At 43.1% G+C, this 22,081-nt stretch overlaps 5 protein-coding genes across 9 annotated transcripts; 2 read left to right on the top strand and 3 right to left on the bottom strand.

The window, feature by feature from the left end:
- Window positions 1-659: 659 nt before the first annotated feature.
- On the top strand, window positions 660-7,375 carry LOC111075068 (serine/threonine-protein kinase Genghis Khan). 2 transcript variants are annotated; one of them, XM_022368152.2, is made up of 11 exons: window positions 660-765; window positions 1,460-1,678; window positions 2,059-2,330; window positions 2,388-5,321; window positions 5,390-5,666; window positions 5,737-6,165; window positions 6,235-6,441; window positions 6,507-6,692; window positions 6,768-6,861; window positions 6,931-7,124; window positions 7,189-7,375. In XM_022368152.2, the coding sequence occupies exons 1-11, from the start codon at window positions 738-740 to the stop codon at window positions 7,287-7,289; spliced, it is 4,941 nt and encodes a 1,646-aa protein (XP_022223844.2). In that variant the 5' UTR covers window positions 660-737; the 3' UTR covers window positions 7,290-7,375. The 2 variants fall into 2 exon arrangements, with proteins under 2 accessions (XP_022223844.2, XP_022223845.2); XM_022368153.2 differs by lacking the exon at window positions 660-765 and adding an exon at window positions 1,150-1,183.
- A 108-nt stretch (window positions 7,376-7,483) lies between these two features.
- LOC111075069 (E3 ubiquitin-protein ligase RBBP6) lies at window positions 7,484-13,230 on the bottom strand. The gene is made up of 11 exons (XM_022368154.2): window positions 13,148-13,230; window positions 12,176-12,360; window positions 11,876-12,110; window positions 11,640-11,816; window positions 11,435-11,580; window positions 11,205-11,363; window positions 10,750-11,138; window positions 10,313-10,683; window positions 9,949-10,098; window positions 9,585-9,884; window positions 7,484-9,511 (listed from the first exon to the last, which is right to left on the bottom strand). Exons 2-11 carry the CDS (start codon window positions 12,339-12,341, stop codon window positions 7,636-7,638), a joined length of 3,969 nt encoding a protein of 1,322 aa, XP_022223846.2. The 5' UTR covers window positions 12,342-12,360; window positions 13,148-13,230; the 3' UTR covers window positions 7,484-7,635.
- Window positions 13,231-14,502: 1,272 nt separating this feature from the next.
- Window positions 14,503-18,724, bottom strand: LOC111075131. The gene is made up of 6 exons (XM_022368247.2): window positions 18,521-18,724; window positions 17,470-17,557; window positions 17,253-17,366; window positions 16,501-17,128; window positions 15,930-16,431; window positions 14,503-15,861 (listed from the first exon to the last, which is right to left on the bottom strand). The coding sequence occupies exons 2-6, from the start codon at window positions 17,507-17,509 to the stop codon at window positions 14,794-14,796; spliced, it is 2,352 nt and encodes a 783-aa protein (XP_022223939.2). The 5' UTR covers window positions 17,510-17,557; window positions 18,521-18,724; the 3' UTR covers window positions 14,503-14,793.
- Window positions 18,725-19,067: 343 nt separating this feature from the next.
- LOC111075104 (MICOS complex subunit Mic10) lies at window positions 19,068-19,719 on the bottom strand. 4 transcript variants are annotated; one of them, XM_022368206.2, is made up of 2 exons: window positions 19,345-19,719; window positions 19,068-19,280 (listed from the first exon to the last, which is right to left on the bottom strand). In XM_022368206.2, exon 1 carries the CDS (start codon window positions 19,643-19,645, stop codon window positions 19,373-19,375), a length of 273 nt encoding a protein of 90 aa, XP_022223898.1. In that variant the 5' UTR covers window positions 19,646-19,719; the 3' UTR covers window positions 19,068-19,280; window positions 19,345-19,372. The 4 variants fall into 4 exon arrangements, with proteins under 4 accessions (XP_022223898.1, XP_022223897.1, XP_022223895.1 ...); XM_022368205.2 differs by having other exon boundaries at window positions 19,069-19,280; window positions 19,349-19,719; XM_022368203.2 differs by having other exon boundaries at window positions 19,070-19,283; window positions 19,345-19,718.
- A 104-nt stretch (window positions 19,720-19,823) lies between these two features.
- On the top strand, window positions 19,824-22,062 carry LOC111075103 (carboxylesterase 5A). Its single transcript, XM_022368202.2, has 2 exons — window positions 19,824-20,504; window positions 20,640-22,062. The coding sequence occupies exons 1-2, from the start codon at window positions 20,090-20,092 to the stop codon at window positions 22,037-22,039; spliced, it is 1,815 nt and encodes a 604-aa protein (XP_022223894.2). The 5' UTR covers window positions 19,824-20,089; the 3' UTR covers window positions 22,040-22,062.
- The last annotated feature ends 19 nt before the right edge of the window (window positions 22,063-22,081 follow it).

Raw genomic sequence — 22,081 nt, 5'->3', positions numbered from 1 at the left:
CTGGACTAGGACTCCGTCACCAACCATACATTGTGAAGGAGCAAACGGCTCCATCACAATTTTCTCCCATGAAGGGAACCACAGACGGACTTACTTTCTTGCCATTCCCACTGGAGGGACAACATTCTGTTCCTACAAGGAGACACCCCAGGAGGGACTCCGCAATTTAAATTAAGACCCACTCTCCGCCCCGTTGGTGGCTCAAGACTCGGAGTCCCGGCAAATTATAAATATTTCTGTAATTTCGACCCTGGCGTGACTGAGAGTTGTACCCCGGCCTAGATCGCTTCCTTACAACATTATACCATATACTCTATAATATAGAGTCTATATGAATATAAAGTCTATATGATTAGTGACTCCGTGCATGCATGCGACGCTCCAGACGATAACATCTACTGCAAGCTGTGCAAACAGCAAACCGGCCACTTAGTTCAGAATATAGACATTTAAATGGTTATCACATTGTTATATTATAATTCCATAATACAAGGTAAAAATTTAAGTGCATATATACAAATTGATAAACATTTAAATAAACTCTTCAGAACCACTAACCATACAGTATACTGTATACTGTATGGTTAGTGTCAGAACGGAACGATTTGGCTATCGGTGGATGCTTATCGATAGACCTTTTCATATCGGGACTCTCTCACCCCCAGAACGAACTCGTCAGTCCAGTTCGGCTTTTACACTTTTGTTGGGAGAAATATGTCTAAATATAAGCATTAAAAATGGAATACGAATCTTCCGATTTCAGTGGTAATATTTTAAACGTGACACGTGAATGTGTTACGAGAATTTGTGTGTTGTCTGTATGCTGACGCGTCTGTATTTTTGCACACTTGCCACACACACACACACATACATGTTCATATAAACAATTATTTATTTATATCTGCACGGATGAACGGAACAAACAAACGAACGAACGAATAGTAGCCACAATATGTGTATACTTATATTTCATATTCCTGCACGGGGGGTCGGAGCACCCTAAATGTAGTTTAGTTTCCCGCATACGCATTTGAAAAATCGAAACAGCCCGATTGAACTGTCGAGATTTTTGACTGAATAATTTGTGTTTAATGTGCAAATGGTGAATTCCAATAAGAAGGAAATGGTTTACTTCATTAGGTGCCCATCCGTTCCGTGTTATGAATGGAAACTCAAGTTGTCTGTATGTTTTGAATACCCAACGTAATCACATTTTGGGTCAATGCAGTCCCTTCCTACCACCAACTTATACCTATGTATGTTTCGTTTGTAAACCTCTTCTGTCTCGTCGACACCTCCCCGTTAAAGCCGAATACGTCACCCACCCCCATCCCTCCATCTCTATGTTTTCATGTTTCAAAGGAGCCGCCTTGTGACTGACTGGGTGCGGCGTTGTTTTGGAAACATTATAATGAGCAAAAATACAATAACTCAATTATCCTTTTTGGCAATATTTCAGATATAACCACAGGAAGCTGCAAGAAAAGGCTCAAATTTCTAAAATATATTCTAAGCGATACAACAGCCGATCAAAAATGGGCATCCGACTTGGGCGAGGACACGGAAGGGCATCAGTTCTCTTTGGACTATCTGCTCGACACCTTCATCGTGCTCTACGACGAATGCAGCAATTCATCCTTACGTCGAGAGAAAGGAGTATCGGATTTTCTTAAACTATGTAAATACTTAATACTATTAACATATTTGCATGGAACACAGATATACACTTTTTAATTTCCGGATCTTTTTATACCCCCCGGGCAGAAGGTAATATAATACTATTTTCGATAGACAGATAGAAGATTTTCCATAGTCCCTTGCGCTTTGTCTGTGAAACTAAAACCATTTGCATCGAATCACTAAATCATACAGCTTTCATTTAAATGGGTATTTGCGAAAGGTTTTGTCTCTGTTTTGTTATATTTCTGTGCTTCTTGGAAGGTCTTACGAATGAGATGATTGCTCATTTATTCGTATGGTAGATTGGTTTTATCTGTGCAATCATTGGAGAACCTTTCATGATGCCCCCCTCCCTTTTGTTTTGATTTTCTTTTTCAGCTAAACCTTTCGTTCATGTGGTGCGAAAACTTCGACTAGGTCGTGATGATTTTGACATATTGAAAATCATCGGGCGTGGGGCCTTTGGAGAGGTGTGTGTGGTCCAGATGATATCCACAGAGAAGGTGTATGCCATGAAAATACTGAACAAGTGGGAGATGCTGAAGCGGGCCGAGACGGCATGCTTTCGGGAGGAGAGGGACGTGCTGGTCTTTGGCGATCGACAGTGGATAACGAACCTGCATTACGCATTTCAGGACAATATAAATTTGGTGAGAATACAATAGAATTCAATGGCTCTGCTGATGCTAACTCTTGCCTGATTGCAGTATCTTGTCATGGACTATTATTGCGGGGGCGACCTGCTAACGTTGTTGAGTAAATTCGAGGACAAGCTGCCCGAGGACATGGCCAAGTTCTACATCACCGAAATGATTCTAGCCATCCACAGTATTCATCAGATTAAGTATGTCCATCGGGATATCAAGCCGGATAATGTGCTGCTGGACAAGCGGGGGCATGTGCGGCTGGCGGACTTCGGCTCGTGCCTGAGACTCGACAAGGACGGGACCGTTCAGTCGAACGTGGCCGTAGGCACGCCAGACTATATCTCGCCCGAGATTCTGCGAGCCATGGAGGACGGCAAGGGTCGCTATGGCACGGAGTGCGATTGGTGGTCCCTCGGCGTGTGCATGTTCGAAATGCTGTACGGCGAGACTCCCTTCTATGCCGAAAGTCTGGTCGAGACCTATGGCAAGATCATGAACCACCAGAACTGCTTCAACCTGCCCACGCAGGAGACCCTCAACTACAAGGTGTCGGAGATGTCGCAGGATTTGCTTTGCAAACTGATCTGCATACCCGAGAACCGGCTGGGACAGAACGGCATCCAGGACTTCATGGATCATCCCTGGTTCGTGGGCATCGATTGGAAGAACATACGCTGTGGCCTGGCCCCGTACGTGCCGGAGGTGTCGAGTCCCACAGACACCTCCAATTTCGATGTGGACGATAACGACGTGCGACTGACCGACTCGATGCCCCCTTCTGCAAATCCTGCCTTCTCTGGCTTCCATTTGCCGTTCATTGGCTTCACCTTTTCGCTGAACACCAGCTCCCCCGGGGACTCGAAGACCAATCAGAGTTCTGGCTTCGAGGACGACAATACCTCGTGCAGCCTCCAGCAGTCTTGCAATCTGCCGAGCAACAACTCTGAGGCATCGGTCGACTCCGTTCAGGAGAAGGCACAGGTGAAGGCGTTGACCGAACAGATAACTGCCTTCAAGCAGGAAAAGATCGAGTTGACGAAGCAGCACAGTGAGATATTCGAGCGGCTGAAGACGCAGGAGGCGGAGCTGCAGGACGCCGTTTCGCAGCGCAATGTGGCCATGGTGGAATACTCGGAGGTCACGGAGAAGCTCTCTGAGCTGCGAAATCAAAAGCAGAAGCTCTCTCGGCAAGTGAGGGACAAGGAGGAGGAGCTAGATGGGGCCATGCAGAAGAACGACAGTCTGCGCAACGAGCTGCGCAAGTCGGACAAGACGCGCAGGGAGCTGGAGATGCACATTGAGGATGCAGTCATCGAGGCCTCCAAAGAGAAGAAGCTGCGGGAGCATGCCGAAGAGTGCTGCAGGCAGCTGCAGCTGGAGCTGCGCAAATGCAACTCCAGCGTGGAGACAACTATGCCGCTGAGCATTTCCTCGGAGATGTCTTCGTACGAAATCGAAAGATTGGAGCTGCAGTACTCGGAGAAGCTGAACCATCAGCAGACGCGACATAACCTCGAGATGGAGACGCTGCGCGAGCAGCTGGGCGAGATCGAGAGCTCGAACCTGGAGCTCTCCAAAGAGCTGCATCAGACGCAGGACAGGCTGAAGTACACGCAACTGGAATCGATTACGGACTCGGCCGAGACGCTCCATGAACTGAGGAAACAACACGATCTGGAGAAATCCTCATGGTTCGAGGAGAAGCAACGCTTGAGCTCGGAGGTGAATCTCAAGGCGAAGAACCTGAAGGATCTACAGGCCGAAGACGACGAGATCTTCAAGGAGTTGCGCATGAAGCGGGAGGCTATCAACCAGTGGGAGCGCCAGATGTCGGAGATCATCCAATGGGTCTCCGACGAGAAGGACGCTCGCGGCTACCTTCAGGCGCTAGCCACCAAAATGACCGAGGAGCTCGAGTATCTGAAGCATGTTGGGACATTCAACAACAATGGGGTGGACAACAAGAACTGGCGGAACAGACGCTCCCAGAAGCTGGACAAGATGGAGTTGCTCAACCTGCAGAGTGCCCTGCAGAGGGAGATCCAGGCCAAGGCCATCATATCCGAGGAGCTCAGCCAGACACGATCCGACCTTATATCCATACAGAAGGAGGTGCGCGACTACAAGAAGCGCTACGATTCCATTCTGCACGACTTTCAGAAGAAGGAAACCGAGCTGCGCGACCTGCAGAAGGGCGGCCTGGAGTATTCCGAGTCGTTTCTGAATAAATCCACGCACCAGGGACTGAGCAGCGCTTTCTTCAGGGATATATCCAAGAGCGAAATGATTGATGCTGCGGATAGTTTTGGCAACGACTCCAGCGACAGTTTCATAGGAACACCCAATTTCTTCCAGTCTGGGAACTCTGGCATGCTCTTCAACTACGAACCAAAGTATGCGGGAAAGAGCAAAGATGGTGGCTCTCTGGCAGCCATGAAGGACGCCTCGGTGAGCGACATATCTCGCGAGGACGCCGAACTGCTGATGAAGGAATCTCAAAAGAAGGCGGCCAGCAACAACCCCTCGAACACGGCCATCCATCAGTTTCTGGTGCGCACATTCAGCAGCCCCACAAAATGCAATCACTGCACATCTCTGATGGTCGGTCTGACGCGTCAGGGCGTGGTGTGTGAAATCTGCGGCTTTGCCTGCCACACGATCTGCTGCCAGAAGGTGCCGACCACCTGCCCAGTTCCTATGGACCAGACCAAGCGGCCCCTGGGCATAGATCCCACGCGGGGCATCGGCACCGCCTATGAGGGGTATGTGAAAGTGCCCAAGTCGGGGGTGATAAAGCGCGGCTGGATTCGCCAATTCGTTGTCGTGTGCGACTTTAAACTATTTCTATACGATATATCTCCCGACCGATGCGCCCTGCCGAGTGTGAGCGTGTCCCAAGTGTTGGATATGCGCGATCCTGAATTCTCAGTTGGCAGCGTGCGCGAAAGCGATGTCATACACGCGGCCAAGAAAGATGTGCCATGTATTTTCAAGGTAACTATTGCCTCTAATCTATCGTGAATATTTTTCATACATTATCTCCATGTACATATGTATTGCAGATCAAAACAGCGCTCATTGAAAGCGGTCTCTCGCTGAATACCCTGATGCTGGCCGACAATGAGTCTGAGAAATCAAAATGGGTCATTGCCCTGGGCGAACTACATCGAATATTGAAACGAAACAGTCTACCAAATACTGCTATATTTAAGGTCTACGAGATTCTGGACAACACGCTCTCCCTCATTCGGAATGCCTTGTGTTCAGTCATCATATATCCCAATCAAATCCTATTGGGAACTGAAGATGGACTCTTTTACATCAATTTGGATCAGTATGGTACGCCCATACCCATCTCTCTCCCCCCTGGATGGGAATTATTTGATTTCTACTTGTATTTGTCTTGCAGAAATAGCTCGTATTGGGGAGAGCAAGAAGATCCTCCAACTGTGGTACATCGAAGAGGAGCAGATTCTCGTTATACTCTGCGGGAAGCAGCGCAATCTGCGGCTGTTGCCCATCAGAGCGCTAGAGGCTAGCGATGTTGAGTGGATCAAGGTGGTCGAATCGAAGAACTGCATATCGGCCTGCACTGGCATTATCCGCCGTTTCCCCAACATTGTGTATTCGTTTATAATTGCCCTGAAACGGCCCAATAACCACACACAAATCGTTGTCTACGAGATCAATAGAACGCGCACAAGGCACCAAAAGACCTGCGAATTCACAATTGGCTACTTGGCCCAGCATCTGCAGATATTGTCCGATATGCGGCTGGTTGTGGCGCACCAAAGTGGATTTACCGCCTACTTCCTGAGGGGAGAGGCCACCGCAATGTGTAAGTGCACACCCACACCCCACTACATATTCCTTGAATCTTTCTCATATCTATACTCTCCTTATTCAGCTCTGGTTCACCCTGAAAATCAGCTATGTGCATTTTTAAATTATTCCGGAGTGGATGCTGTTCGAGTCATTGAAATACTCTGCCCCAGCGGGGGAAACTTCGGGGAGTACTTGTTGGTATTCCAAACGCTGGCCATTTATGTGGACCTTCAGGGACGCAAGTCACGCGACAGAGAAATAATGTATCCCGCTTTTCCCACATACATAAGTGAGTAGTGCCGATTGCAGCTGCTGGCTGGTAAATGACTCAACCTGTGCCTTGTTTGCTTACAGCCTTTTGTGATGGCCATTTGTTGGTGTTCTCCGACACACATTTGGATATCTTCAATACACAAACCGCTGAATGGGTGCAGTCGATTGGCCTCAAGCAGTCACTGCCCCTAAATAATCAAGGAAATGTGGTACTGGCCTCAGTCAATGACACACCTTTGATTGTTTATTTGTCCAATATTCACACAAGTAAGTCGATAATAATTCCCACAGAATATATATATACAAGCGTGGAGTCTTTATCTGGTTTCATTTTTCCTATAGAGGGACTTTTGCAATACCGTGATGGAAATCGAAAGGGTCTGGCGAACATAAAGCGGAGATTTTCCATTCGAGAGATTAACAAAACAATAAAAAGGTATGGCAATGGCAGCAGATATTTCATCAATTAAATACTTTTCAACTAAATGCATAAACATTTTTACAGCGATCGAAGATCAAAGATGATATCGGCACCGACTAATTTCAACCACATTTCGCATATGGGCCCGGGCGATGGCATTCAAAATCAGCGACTCCTGGATCTACCAACCACTCTCGAAACAGCCGACCAGGCCTGCAGTCCCATCATACATTCTCTGAGCTCCATACCATCTAGAAAATCAAATTTTCTAGAACAAGGTAATTATATTATTTTGTGTTCATCGAAGTGAAAATCATTGATTAAATGTGTCGCATTTTTTAGTGGATGCTAACTCTGATGACTATGGCAACGATAATATAATCTCTAGAACACCCAGTCCAATGGCATCGTCTTTCATGGACGGCTTAAGCAATAACGATTAGTTTCAGTCAATCTCTACATATACTTATCTAATTTAATCAATTTTTTTAAGGAAAACTGTTTGTAATAAACATATTTAGTTTCTCGAGTATCCCATTCTGTGTGTTCCCGTTTTTGCAAATTACCCGGCGATGTTCCAGACTGTGCTAATCGAAATAAGTGACTCAAATATTTTACAAATTTCCTTGGGTGTGTGTGTGGGTGTGTATTTGTTTTTATTTGTATGCTAGAGTCTGCATGATAAATACATACATTTAAAAATCTTTGATTTGTACACAGAAATCATTAGAATGAATTACATTAGTATTTATAATTGTTGCAGCTTAGCTTAGACTAAACTAAACTCTACTACTTCTTCGACTTTTTCTTCTTTTTCATTATCTTGCTCTTCCGTTTGCTCTTCAGCTCCTTGCGCTTCTCGCTCTTCAATGAATCGGTTGACGAATATTTTGCATGTTTCTTAAGTTTTTTATCCTTTTGTTTCCTTTGTTCAAAGCTGCTCTCTGGGGCAGAGCGGCTGCTTGCTGGATGCGAAACGTCATTCTGTATCGTATTATCATATTTTAAGACTAAATTATTCGACGAACTGCTGTCACCGGCTCGTCTAAACGGATTATCTGGGCGGCATGGCTTCGGTGGCATGGCTGCCACAGACACAGACGATACAATACGGCCTTCGCCGGACTTGACATTTCTGACTCCTCTTCGATCCGAATCGTGGATATTGATCTGATCGAACTTATCGTGCTTGGCGTCTTTGTATGGCCGCCTTTGTCTATCGCTCTCGGGGAGTGTTCTCTTGTATACCTGTTGCGAGTGTCTTTTCTCTGTGGATATGGCTCTATCCCTATCCCTCGATTGCTTGTCCCTTCTTCGGGACCCACTGCGGGCGTCCGCTCTGCCTCTGTAGCCATCATCATCAGCTGCAACTTTAGCTAAAATCTCCCGCCTTTTGCCTCCTCTTGATTTGTCCTCTGAGCGACTTCTCTCACGCACTACCTTGTTGCCCAGCCGCTCCTTCACCGACTTGCTGCTGGGGCGCTGCTTCGGCGAGAGCGAGCGGTCTTTATTATCATTTCGAATGGATACAGAGCGGTCCTTGCTGTTGCCCTTGGAGTTTATTACAACTTGAAATTCGACAGGTCTGATGGCGTTTATGGCTTTGGCAAAAATCGCGTTTTCTGCCTTGCGTATAACGTCCGAGGTGATCTCACTGTGCTCCCCTCCCGAATTAGCAGAGCCTGACCTCTTAAAGGGATCATCGAAATTGCAGGACAAGCTGTTCTCCTCCAGCTCCCACTTGGACAGGTTGACCGCATTGACCGCCGTCGCATCACTTCGCTTGGCACTTCTGGCGGAGACACCGACACTCTCGTCACCGAAACTATGCTTGTGGGGAGCCTCAACGGCAAACAGAGCCTTAATGGGTTTCACAACTTCATGGCTCCTGCTCTGGGCTGGAGAGTTTGACGCAGATTCATATTTGTCATAGCTCTCGGCCATAGCCCGTAAGGGCGGGGTTATCTTACAGGTCTGCTCGATTTGCATGTGGTTGATATCCGAATCGGAGCGATTTATGGACGAGCTCTTCTTGGCTCTTTCATGCTTCTCCTTTTCCTTCTTGCCCTTCTTGTCTTTCTTGTTCTTTTTACGTTCGGTCTTGTCCTTCTTCTTCTTCTTGCGCTCCTTCAACGGCACAGGGCTCTTGCTCTTGTTCTCCTTCCCTATATTCCCCATGCTATCTAAAAGATTGCCAGCAGTCGCCTCTTCGGCTGCATTCTGTATCACTCGCTGTATCGGCTGCATACTATACTCCTCCTGTCCTCTTTCTGGCGTCTTGGGAGACCTTTCGCCGTGGTCGTAGCTGGGGCCAACAGTCGGTTGCCTGGCGGCGGTAACGGCCACTTTCGCTGGGGGAGGGGTCAGGCTTCTGAAGCTAGTGTCGATCAGTTTTTGATGCGGTTCCTTACTTCTGCTGCGCGACCTTTGTCGCTTGCGTGGCACCTCATCCTCAGCGACACTTCTCTTGGAATGCCCACCACTGCCGCCCAGGTGGTGCTTCGTTTTATAAGCTGCCGCATCATCAAACAGTTGCATGCCCTCAAACCCTGGCGGAGGCGGTTCAATTGGGTCAAGTTTTGGAGCACTGGGCTTGGCATATGACTTATCCCTGAAGTCTGATTTATAAGACGGCTTAGGGGATATGGAACGACGAGGCGCAGATCTGGGTAAATCACAAAATACAATGAATTATTTATAGAAAGTTCGATGAAGTGTGGAGTGGTGTGGGGTTGTACCTTTTAATTTTGTTAATTGGCGACTTTGATCCATCGCAGGGCTGACGACTGGGTCGATTGTGTCGCGTGTGTCGCTCGTAGCTGTATTCGCGCTTTCTTTCCCGCGACCTAGGCCGCTTATCCTTCAGATTTAGGTCACGCAGTGACTCCTTTTCGTATACGGGGGACTTGAAGCGATGCGACCTTTGCCTATCCGGGGACCTGGACCTGTGGTGATCTATGCTCCGGAATCTCTCTGATTTCTGTCTCTCCTTCTCCTTCATAATGCGATTAAAAGCCTCCAGAGGGTCGTCGATAAGGCTGAGTGCGAAGAAAATGAGCAAATAATGAAAGGAACTTGGAGACCCACCACAGAGATACTCACCCGGAGCCCACCTTTGCTGCCACGCCCTGATATATAGAGGCTAAATTTGGAGACTGAAACTGTTGGGACATGTTCATGTTCATATTTCCGCCTGAGGGTCCATACTGCGCCCGAATGGGATGCACAGGCTGGTTCTGGTACGGCACAAAGCTGCAAATTCAAAAGTTATTTGGGGAATCCAAAAGCTTAAGTATTGGCTGGTAGGTGAGAATGATGTTTTAATAAACCAAAGCTTAAAGTAATGTAACGTAATAGATCATAGATAGTAACTAAATTACAATTGGAGTTGTACTGCGGGAGTAGTAGCCTCTGCTCGGAGATCCACTCTGCTGGAGATCCCAAGTGGAATAGGAGGAAAACATACCTTAAGGGCGGCCGCTGTCCCATATTATTGTATCCATTGCTGTACGGCGGCGGTATATGGTGGCCCATCATATGCAATGGGGGAGGACCCCGAGGCATTTGCATATACGGCGGCTTGTACACATTCCCGCGATGCACTTCATCCGACTCGTTCACCACATGGTGACCCTGGTAGCTTTGATGTGTCGAGATGGGCGTGGGCAGAAGGCTCCGCTCGCCCCGTTCTCGTTCATTGTGGGGCTTCCCAGAATCCGATTGCGATTGCGTTGGTGGACGTCGCTTCATATCGGACTCGGACATGTAATCCATTTTATGTTCACGTCTGTGGGATACGTGATGAGCAGGAGGCTTCCTTGGAAACGTTGGGGACAACTGCAGAGATAAAACGAGTGGAAAGTGAAAAAAAGCTATGATCTGTTCGCATAAGCAAGCACTCACCTTGCTGGAGACAATCGAAGCTGAATCGGACAGTGTTTGAGGCATCGTAATAGTTATGTTATCTTCATAATCTGAATCATATTTGTCCTTTTCTTTTTCTTTTTCCTTTTCCTTTTGTGACTGATCAGCATTACTATCTGTGGCTGTGGCTGTTGCTTTGGCCTCAGCTGGTTCCGGAGATGGCACCTTGGGGGGATGCTTCTTGCCATTTGTCTCTGGCTCTTCCTGCTTTAGAGTCTTTTCTTTGCTAGCTACTTCCTCGGGCTCCTTCTCCGCCACAGGATTCTCCACAAGGGGTTTCTCTTCAATTTTTGGCTTCTCTTCGATGGGTTTTTCCTCACTACCTGGCGGCTTCTCCTCAATGGGTTTCTCCACTTTTTTAACTGCAACTGATTTGTAAGGGATTTACTTCAATTAACTCCCCACTTCATAGTCGATTGAGTTGAATATCTTACCCGATTTTGCGGCACGCATTGTATATCCAGTTTCGTTCTTGAAAGCATTCACAGAATTTCTGAGGAAACGATTTGGTATCAAGGATCCCGGTGAACAGTTCTTCTCCTTGCAGTCTGGACATTCGCTTTCCTCGGACTCCAGCAACGAATTGCGCACGCCTGCAAGTGTAGTAGAGAGAAAATCAATTAGGCTTCAGGAAAATCAAACCTACTACTAGCGTAGTACGTACAGTCGTCGCAGAAGGAACTACCGCAGCAGGGTATCATGACTGCATCAACAAAAATGTCCCGGCAAATGCCGCAGATTAGATCTTCGGGAATTTCCTGACTCTGTTCCGCTGGCATTACAAACATGGCTGCCTCTTCCTCTGTTGCCCTAAGAAGTAATAGGAAAATAATGTATCTAGACGAATCAAAGTGTATCCTGTCACTTACGTGTCCGTTTTGTCCCTGAAGGAGCGCGGTATGCCAGTATTTCGTTTCACTTCAAACTGATCTTTCCCCGCTGTATAAGGGCAATTCTTGATCCAGTGACCAGTTTTCTTACACTTGTTGCAACGATACGAGGCGGGAACTTCGCCCACTTGAGATTGCCCCTTAATCCGATGATACCTGAAACAGAAACAAAAAAAAACTGTAGAACTCGTTTTCAGTAGAGGGCCACTACTTACGTCTTTGGATCATAGTCCACAGTACTCTGCATCATCATTGCATGGATTTTGTCCTCTTCAGTGCCTTGCATTTTGGAGAGATCGATATTGAAGCTCTCCTGCTTATTGGAGGAGGGAACAGGGGCCGCATTTTCGGCTGGTGGCTCCCAGCCCTTCTTCGTTGGATGGGCCAAGGGTATTCGTGAAATGATTAGAGTGGTGTTTTTTGGAATAAGGACTCCATCATCCTTGTATTCTAAAGGGACATAGAGTAGGGCTTGTCATCAATTTCACTTTTATTGCAAACAACTTCAAACATACCTTCTTTAGTCTGCGCATTCGTTATTTGAAGATCAAAGTCTATAATTTTACCCAACCTCTTCTGCTGCACAATTTCCCTTTTCAGATCGCCCACAGAAATATGAAGTCCATCGAACGTAATTGTATCGAAATTGAGTGTACTTTTAAATTTATAATGCACTGACATTTTCAAATGTAAATATGATCTAAGGTAGAAAGATGCAATTAGGAGAATTTGAATAGATAATGTTCATCTTAAATGGGCCACTAACTACTCGTGTATACGATTTATATAATGGAGGGGGCTTGAAGCAAGGGATCCAAATGATAGCTTCTGACTTGGGACTTTGTATTACATACATTTTATACATGATATGGGAATACATATGCATGCATGTATATAATATATGCACCTAAGCCGTACAGAAATGTGAAGAAGAAGATGGTTTCGCAAGTAGCAGGTAGATTCGATGGCCAATGAACTCGAAATGGCATGAGCACCATGATGAAAACCAAATTGAAATAGCTAATAACACGCTAAATACATACGTTTGGCCTTTATAAGAACAAAAATAAAAAGGACATGTTGTACTTTCAGCAATTTTCTTTTATTTGCACTGATTGGATCACCACGATAACATTGCTCGAAGAAGCATTTGATCATTTTCATTACCCACAAAATACATTGGCACAATATTCGTACAGCTAAATACGTACAACTAAATACATGCAATGACGCTAGGTAATCTCTTACACCGTGGAAGGTACATAGGCATATGGAAAAACACTGTTTGAACTTTCAATTTATGCTACAAGCATACAAATGCGTGAGCATATTTATACGCACATTGTTACATCCACATGTAGACATTAAATAGATAAGTTAATGTGATTTGAAGAACGTACGGGTTAGGTTTAGCAAAGCTACCAAAAGACACTGGGCATTTACAAGATATTACCGGTAAAATTAGCACACAAATTGCAATTACTTACACTACTTCACAAACATAAACGTCGGAGTTTTTATTATTTTTGCCTCGACACTATTTGACAGCACTGCACTGAACTATATCGATACCACGGTACCTATCGGATGGGATTCTGAGGATAGTATTTTTGGAACGATGGAGCTGGAATTGAATGGCATTTAAGTATTCATTCTGGGTATTCGTGAAACTGATTAAGGCTAGATCTCGATTTATTTACATCACATATATGGTAGTATCGGATGTTTCCGCTCAGATCAAATATAACCAAAGACAATATAAGAATAAGCTATATAACGCCATACAAAATTTTTGCACACTAATTTTTCAGGCTGGCTCTAGAGCTGGCCCCAGGCTCTCTTGAAATTTTTTTGAGAGAGAAAGCGCGGTAGATCCATTCGCTATCTTGTATGCACACAGTTTACGAAGGCACACGAAGTTGGTTCTCTGACGCTGCGGCAGCCGAGTCGAGTCGTCGCGACGACTGTATGTGTGCACATATATTCTTAAGCAATCTAGATCTGCCAGCATGCATACGTTTTTTACAGCGCTGTCGAAATATACCCTTAACTTTATAAGTGTAAGTTAATTTTGCAAGACGCTTACCACCCCAATATTAAAAAACTCTTATATTGTGTATCCCTCCAATGATAATTTCTTTTAACATTGTACATTCGATAATATATAAAAATATATAATATATTTAATACATGACTTTACATTGGAATAAATGTCATTAGGGTATTAGGGTATGCGACGTATTCAACGACTGTAAATAAATTCGTTTCTCTCAGAATTTATTTTAGGAGTCAGTTAATTGAAAATAATAATCAGGGAGGCTCCGATTTTCAGTTCAAACCGAAAAGTCAGGCGCTCCCGCATTCGTAAAACGAAAGACTTCCGTTTTCAAAACGGCAACATATTTCTCGCCGAAACGAAAAGTAATCGGCTTTTTACACAACAAAACGAATCAAAATTGCAAAAGCAAAAAAAATAGATGACTAATTGATGCATTGAAAAGAATTTGACACCTTTACCATGGCAATTCAGCTCGTGCTGTTTTTATAAATTTTTTTTTTTCACCCATCCAAAAAATTGGATCTTTAAAAATTGGTCAGGGCAACAACAAATAGTGAATTCCTTCAAACAGCTGTGGCATTCCAGAGGGCCTTGAAATCAAAAGTATGACTTTTTGCTGAAAAGTAAAACGCAAAGTGAATGTGAAAAACGGAGCCTGTCTGAATATACTTAATTGCATTATAATGCAACGAAATTTTTAGCAAAGGCATTTCCGTAGTTTCCACTATTAGACGTCAGTGTTCTCCTCTGATGTGATATGCTGGATAAAAAAAGTCATGGATTGAAAAGTATAAAAATTTATTATCCGAGAAGTTGAACCAAAACTACGACCATATTTACGCGTACGTAAATAGTTTGAATACAGCTTATCTATAATCTTAAAATAAATATATACAATTACATCTGAACTTTCTTGTGACAAAGAGAAGCATATTAAAACTAATAAAATCTATTGTATTGCATTTTATCACCGCCTTTCAACATTTGAACACAAACTTAATCGTTAAAACAAAAATTTATAATTAGTGCAATAGAGTATTGGTTTAGGTGCTCGTCCTTACATCTATTTAAATATTAACCAACATATGCAAATGGATTATATGGGGGTGGATAGAAGTTGGGAAAAGATCCAGAGTGCTGAACAGGAATAGTTGCAGTAATTAATTTAGTAACTTGTGTTGGTACAACGGAAGTTGAAAATATTGTGGTATATGCGGTTCGCGCACCAAATGTCAATTTCAAAACCTTCGAGCTAGTCTCTGTTGCCATTGTTTGCAGAATTTCAGTAGACGTTATCAGCTGCTGTGGCTGCATGGGCAACAAAGGGTTGTAGAAAGGATTTATTGAAAATGGAAATTGTGATGTTGGCACTGAAAGTGGGGTAATGTCGGTAACGTATTCTGTTTTCTCAACTACTCCAACAGACTTGGAGAGGGTTCTCATAATGGTCTCAGTCCCTCTCACTAAAGGTACAACATGCGACTCCCAAATTGTTTCAAGCTTTATAACTGGACGCGTTGAGGTTATAAAATTGTTTTGGATTGGTTGGCTTTCGGTAAAATGTAGATTTTCGGGAATCAATGGGTTGGTTAGGGTTAGGTTGCTTCCACTCTTGATGTCTACTTTATTTTTCGGTTTTATTTTCGCATCAAACTTTCCGGTATTATCCTCATCGCCAAACTCCAGATCCAAGTTCAGCTCGGAACCAGCTTCGTCTAAGTTTCCTTCGAAGTCCTTAAAGTTCTTAGAAGGACTAAAATCTTCGCTCAATGGTGATATGGTTTGAGTAACTGTTATAAGGCTGGTATAATCATATGTTTGCACCAATGTTACTTGAATCGTTTCATTTCTTTTTTCATTAATTATAGGAAGAATCTGCGTTTTAAGTTTGATTTTTGTTATGGAAAACGATTCGGTTATTGTTTCCAAGCTAGGCGTCTCTGAACCATCTTCAATATAAATGGGTTTCAGCGTCGATATACTTCCATCTAATGGTTTCTCGTCTGTCTGAGCCGTCGACTCCAAAATATTCTCGGTCAGAGGGCCATCATCTTCAGAGTATTCTTTTGTGTGCTCTTCCCTTATTACCTTCTCTATAGTTGATGTGACGGTCAAGAATCTCGTTTTTTTTACCACTCCCGCCTGAAAAAAGGGCATAAATGTTAATATAATGGAAGCGTGTTAAAGAACAAAAACCAATTAGAAATTACCTGGAATATAAACGGGCTTTTAATTGTAGCAATTTCATAGTAAGTGTCAATAAAAGGCTTTGGTGTCGATATCTCTACATTTAATGTTTGCACAAAGTACTTTGATTTTTGATCGTCGTTTTCGTTATTATTGGCCACAGGCCCATTTTGGGAACCAGAAGCTTCCAAATCCCTTCCACTGTTTAAAGCCTTCAGAATCTGCTCTGAACCCTCGCCGTTTATGGGAACCTCTGATATGTTTTGATCCACGTGGACCGTATCATTATTTTGGATGGCGATCGGACTGTTCGAGCTTGTATTTTTCCTAATATTAACTTTGGGCTTTGCGGAGGTTTTATATTGCCATCGACCAGGTCGCCTATTTAGTTTGAACGTGCCTGCACTTGGAGCTGTAACGGACTCTTCCTGTAGACTTGTTACTTTGGAACGATATGAGTGACGGGTAGTTTCCGTTGTTGATGGAGTTATTATTATCTTGCTGTTTTGAGTTGATTTATGTCTCCTAGGAAGAAAAATGGAAAATGGACACGATACATACGAGTATTTCTAACTAACTTGAGGCTATTATTACCTTTTTCCTTTTGGACGAGAAGATTTTCTGGTGCTGGATACTCTGTGATCCCGACTTCCTTGTTGATTTTTCCGTGAATTTTTTGAGACCAGAGTCTGAGATGATGTTGATTCTTTTATAGTCTTACTGGGCTGAATCGTTGATGTCTTATTAATTCTGGTCTGCCTAGGCTTGCTCTTTTTCTCGGCATTCGATGAAGATATGGACTGAGGAACTTTTGTAAAACGACCAGATTCCTTTGTTGAAGTTACACCATTTCTAGCGTTGCCATCAGCTACCCGTGTCTGATAACCATGGACACTCTCCTTTTTGGACAGATAATTTCTTTGCCTCTCAGCTTCGTTTTTGCCCTTAAAGTTAACCACGCGATACGATTCCTCGGCAAACTGCTCGGGCTGTCGCGAAAGCAAATCGTATTCGGGGGTGCTCAGAAGTGTTTGGATTGGGGAATTCGATATACTTGTATTGTAGGATTCGCTCTTGGACGTAAATGTTTCGGGAGGAACATTTGACTGACTCAAAATTAGAGGCGTAGGTTTAATTACCTCCTTTTCCTTTTCTTTTTTCGAAAATTTTGGCTTGGTTTCAATAATATTAATAATGTTGTTTGTGTTGTTAGGTTTTAGTTCTAAAAGATACAAGAAAGGTTAACGTTGGCATAATAATATAAGACCATTGTTAAAACAATTTAAAATCAGTTTGTACCCCCAAATTAAGATTGCAAGGCTCAAGATTTGGAAAAAAAAACTCACCAAAGTGGGGGGAGCTTTGGGGAGAAAATACCATTACGGTGTTCCCAATGGTAGTGGTAAAGTCCAAAAATCCATAAACAGTTTGAGTAAGCAACTCATTTTCACCACAAGATGCTGAAATTGAAGTGCAGATAATAATAAAAATATTTTTAAACTTTTATTGTTTGGTTTTAAATTTTATAAAATATTAAAGCGTAATTTTTTTTAATAAACTTACCGCTTTTTAAAGCACAAAGCATAAGCAAGTAAATTAACATGTTTGTAAAGGTGCACAGACTTAAAGTTGGGAAAAAAATTTAATTAATCTGAAAAAAAATTAAAAATTACACAAATTAACCATGTAAAATTACTTGAATATCATTCGAGCTATTATAATTATGTTGGAATATGTTAGCGAACTTCAGGCTTTAAATTAATGTGATGATTTAGCCATCGCTTCAGTTAATTATCTGTGGGCTTTATGCAACTTCTTGGACAATGTGCCGTTGTCATATTAATAAGTTTGGTTTCTTTCTTTTCCGGCTATCTCCGTATGTTATTCAATAGTCATTTGGTAATCTCTGCACGATGCCACAATCAATGCAGTTGATCTTTATTGAGATCAATAATACCTCGAAATAAGTAGGACGAACTTAGCGATATATAAACGCAACACTAGCCGCACCGCACCGCACCGCTACCATCCACCATCCGGTGGCATTGGCTCACCAAGCAAGTGATCGTTCACATTTTTAGTAGGGTGTCTCTTTGATACACGAATATAAAACACTTTTTACAGTGCCTTTCGCCTGGTTGACTCGGCTAGGGGATGTGGGTTTGATTCTTGCTTAGGTGGCTTTGGTTTGGTTTGGTCACTTGTACATACTCCACATTATGCGTCAAGGTCTACGGACAGATTGTCAGTGTACTTGTAGACCTGCCTGCTTATCCATTCAGCGATCAAAAAAGTCTATGCACACACATTTTCCAGCCAAAATGTTGGAACGGGACCGTAAACTTTTGTTAGCCACAGTATGTAACCACTCACAAACACAAACACAAAGACATGGCACACCGTAGAGACAATGAAACATTTGGTCATTGAGAAACATTGAATAGAGAAAGGCCTACATACATATACAATTATTCACGTTGGTTGCAAAAACACAAATTCATTTAATTGGATTGAATTATCCCACACAATTATATACGAGTATATATGCAGGCATACAGATATTTTATGTTTCTACCAACAAATCTACACCACAGCTACATAAATAGATACATACATTCAATGCATTTGGAAATATACATATCACTTCACTTCGTTATATGCACTGATCCAACCACATATTTCAAACACACACTATTGTGGGTGTTACAGCAATGTAACAGAAACAAAATACGAGTATATACTATTAAGTATATGCTTTTACATATATATTATTTGTCCAATGCGATTTTGTCCGCTGTCTAAGCCACGACGAAGCATAAAAAACCTCTGACAAAGTTACCACTGCACACATGCGCAGGCGCCACGAAGAGAACGGAACGTCAACATCATTAAATTGTGGTACCCCGAAGCACTAGGGTTACCCACGATACGAGACAAACCAGTTTTGTTTCTTCATTTCAATACGCCCCATGGGTTTCGCTTCGTTTCGTTTCGAACAAATATCGTTAGCAATGAGAGATTTCGCATGAAAATCATGGGGTGGAGTATTAAAAACATAAAAATACTTAACTGAGTAAAAAACATTTGTTTATCTAATATTTAATCTAATAGATGCACTAAAAAATGAAGAATCTGCATCAAAAGAAACTCATTGAGTGAAATTCATGCGTATGTTTAATATTTAATATGTAAAAACCATTTTGAAAAATGATTTAATTAAATATTCTTCTCTCCGCTGATAAATTGAATTTGAATTAGAAGAAAGTCTGAATTAGCAGTTAGTTAGCACCGCTTTTGGAGGAGTTTCTACCACATAATGCACTTTCTTTTTGTGGTATTAAGTATCGCCTGGTCTGGTCTGGTCTGGAAAGTTACTGCTGTAAGTAAAACTCTCTTGTTAATCCCTATCAAATATACGAGGAATATTACTAGATTTACTTGCCTAGATGTTCATTCTGCGTGCGTGTCATTTTTGTTGATTATCGTCCACGTTGGCCAAACGTCTCTGGCAGCAATCGTAGGCCAGGCCCATGCCGATACCCATGCCGAACCAGATCGGATAGGTGCGGGGCCGTGTGAAAAATACCGTGAACACCGTGCCGATTATCATCCCGCTGCCACCCTTCATAACAAAGTCCGTAATGCATTTGTCATTGGTGTGGCTGATGCTAGTAGATGTTTCCGACACGCGAGCTGCTTCCACTTTCTTCGCCTCGGAAGTTTTCCGATCTGTACTCATTTTGATATGTTATGCAGTTTGAAAAGTTTTATGTTAGATTGATATATAATCAAATGGTTACTATCTTTCGAATTGATTTATAAAAGTAAGTTTATACAGTTTTGTTTGTCAATGTAGAGATGCGTTTTAGTCAAATTATAAAATAAAATTTGCAATCATTTCTTGGGTCGGAAACGGATTGGGGGTCCAACGGCTACAATGGGTTAACAGCATTCTGGCGGCTGACGTAGCCGAAATAAATAAACACCAACCACAGAGAAAGGCGAGATGGATGGAATGGATGACGATGACTGCCTGCCAACTGCCATAGTTACAAAATCCTAGCAACAATATTTTTTTTGTGTATTTTCACCATAGCAACCAGAGGCTCGCGTGTCGTGCTGGATTTCAGCAGTGTCGTTTTAACTTCAAAACATAGAAAGATGTGAAGGATACGTACGGAAAATGAAGTGCAAAAGGAATTTCCTAACATGTTTAGCTTTATTTTTCCATTTAGTTAGTAGCTTTTTCTGTATATACGTGCTCAGTGTGGATGCTCCGTTCATACATATTCCGGGAAATGGAGTCATCTCTGGAACATATTTGAAAATGTTTCGAACTCAAAATATTAAAGCCTATCTTGGTATTCGGTATGCCCATGCTGGAAGATTTTCGCCTCCAGATGTCGAGCTAACACCCTGGAAAGGAATTTTCAATGCAACCTCTTTCGGAGCGGACTGCTTGCAAAATCCTTCCATGCCTTCCATGGGCAAAGAAACCGACCAAATCCTGAAAATCTTGTCCTCCGAAACCAATCAGAATGGCAGTGCCAGGAAATACGAAGAAAACTGTTTGTATCTGAACGTTTTTGTACCTGATGGTGAGCTATATCCAGAGTGCACTGTGCAAATTACTATAATTATATTCAATCATTATTATATGTATATTATTCAATTATCATTTGTAATTGTAAGTATTCAACTCATTTCATCTATTTAACAATTCTTATTTTCAGGATTGCCTGAAATTAATGGATATGCTGTCGTTGTGTGGATCCATTCAGGGGATTTCTCAACCGGAAGCCCTGTTGATATTAACCCATTCCAATTAGTCTTTAAGCAAAAGGTGATTGTTGTAACCTTTTCGTATCGGCTGAACATTTTCGGATTTTTTACAACCGACGATGGCGAAGCCCAGGGAAACTATGGCTTAATGGATCAGGCAGCAGCCCTGTACTGGGTGAAAAAAAATATCAATTTTTTCGGTGGAGACACAAATCGCATCACTCTCATGGGACACGATGCCGGAGCAATTAGCGTGGCTCTGCACATGACCTCGGGCGAGTGGTCGAAGGGGGGCTTCCATAAGGCCATTATAATGTCCGGCAATCCACTGAACGCTGTGAAACTACCATCGGACTACGAAGGCTCGTTGGACCAAGTTTCGAGCACTTTCGGCTGTCCACGCCGGCCCACGTCTGCGTTTATTCAGTGCCTCAAGAAAATTGACGGAAAGCGACTCTCGGAAAATCTTCCCTCCGTGAGTTGGGGTCCTGTTTTGGACTTTGGATTGAGCAACACCTCGTATCCGTTCATCGAAAACCAGCCGGAGATAATATTCAAGAGGGGGAGCCATCACAAAGTGCCCGTCATCATTGGCGTAACTGACATGGAGGAGGTGTTGACCTTGTTTAAGGACAATCTCGATGCAGAAATCAGTGCCGCCGACCTGGAGGGCTTCTACAATGACATAGCCGTGAATGATATGCACAAACTTGTTAAGAACTACGAATGGTGCTCCAACTATGAATTGATCTCGGAGGCAATCCACTTTATGTACGACAATGAGACGGACAAGGATATGAGGAAGGCGAACAAGCATATAATCAGTGCACACACCGAAAAGTTCTATATCACGCCGATGCAAATGTTCGCAGACATGATCAGCAAGGATCAGCCCGTTTACAGCTACGTGTTCAAGACACGCCCCAAGAGTGTGCTCCAGGATCTGCCCAGCTGGATAAAAGTGCCCAAGTATTTCGATCAGGTCTTCGTGTGGGGCAACCCCTATATGACAAACACCGTGGAGTGGAAGTCTGCCGATAAGAAAATTGCTGAAATTATCATGACCTTGTGGGCAAACTTTGCAAAAACCTCGAACCCAACCAAGTCCAACGTATACGTCAAGTGGAATGCAATGACACCCAGCAACGATTCGGTTCTGCTGATCGACAAGAATTTCAACACAGACAATTTACTCAACAATCAGAGAATCAATTTTTGGAAATCATTATACCCCAAAATTCTATACTACTCAGCCGATTGCTGCAATTCCACAAGCTCAGGATGCTCATTGATGATCACAAAAACCCTCACAATACTATCTACTATTTCTATACTTGTTAAGATATTTTGAATAAAGATTTCTTGAAGGAAAAACTCCAATATTATAAAGCAA

Source organism: Drosophila obscura, unplaced genomic scaffold (assembly GCF_018151105.1).
Source record: "Drosophila obscura isolate BZ-5 IFL unplaced genomic scaffold, ASM1815110v1 contig_151, whole genome shotgun sequence".
NCBI classification, from domain to species: domain Eukaryota; kingdom Metazoa; phylum Arthropoda; class Insecta; order Diptera; family Drosophilidae; genus Drosophila; species Drosophila obscura.
This window is presented reverse-complemented; position numbering and strand designations above follow the sequence as displayed.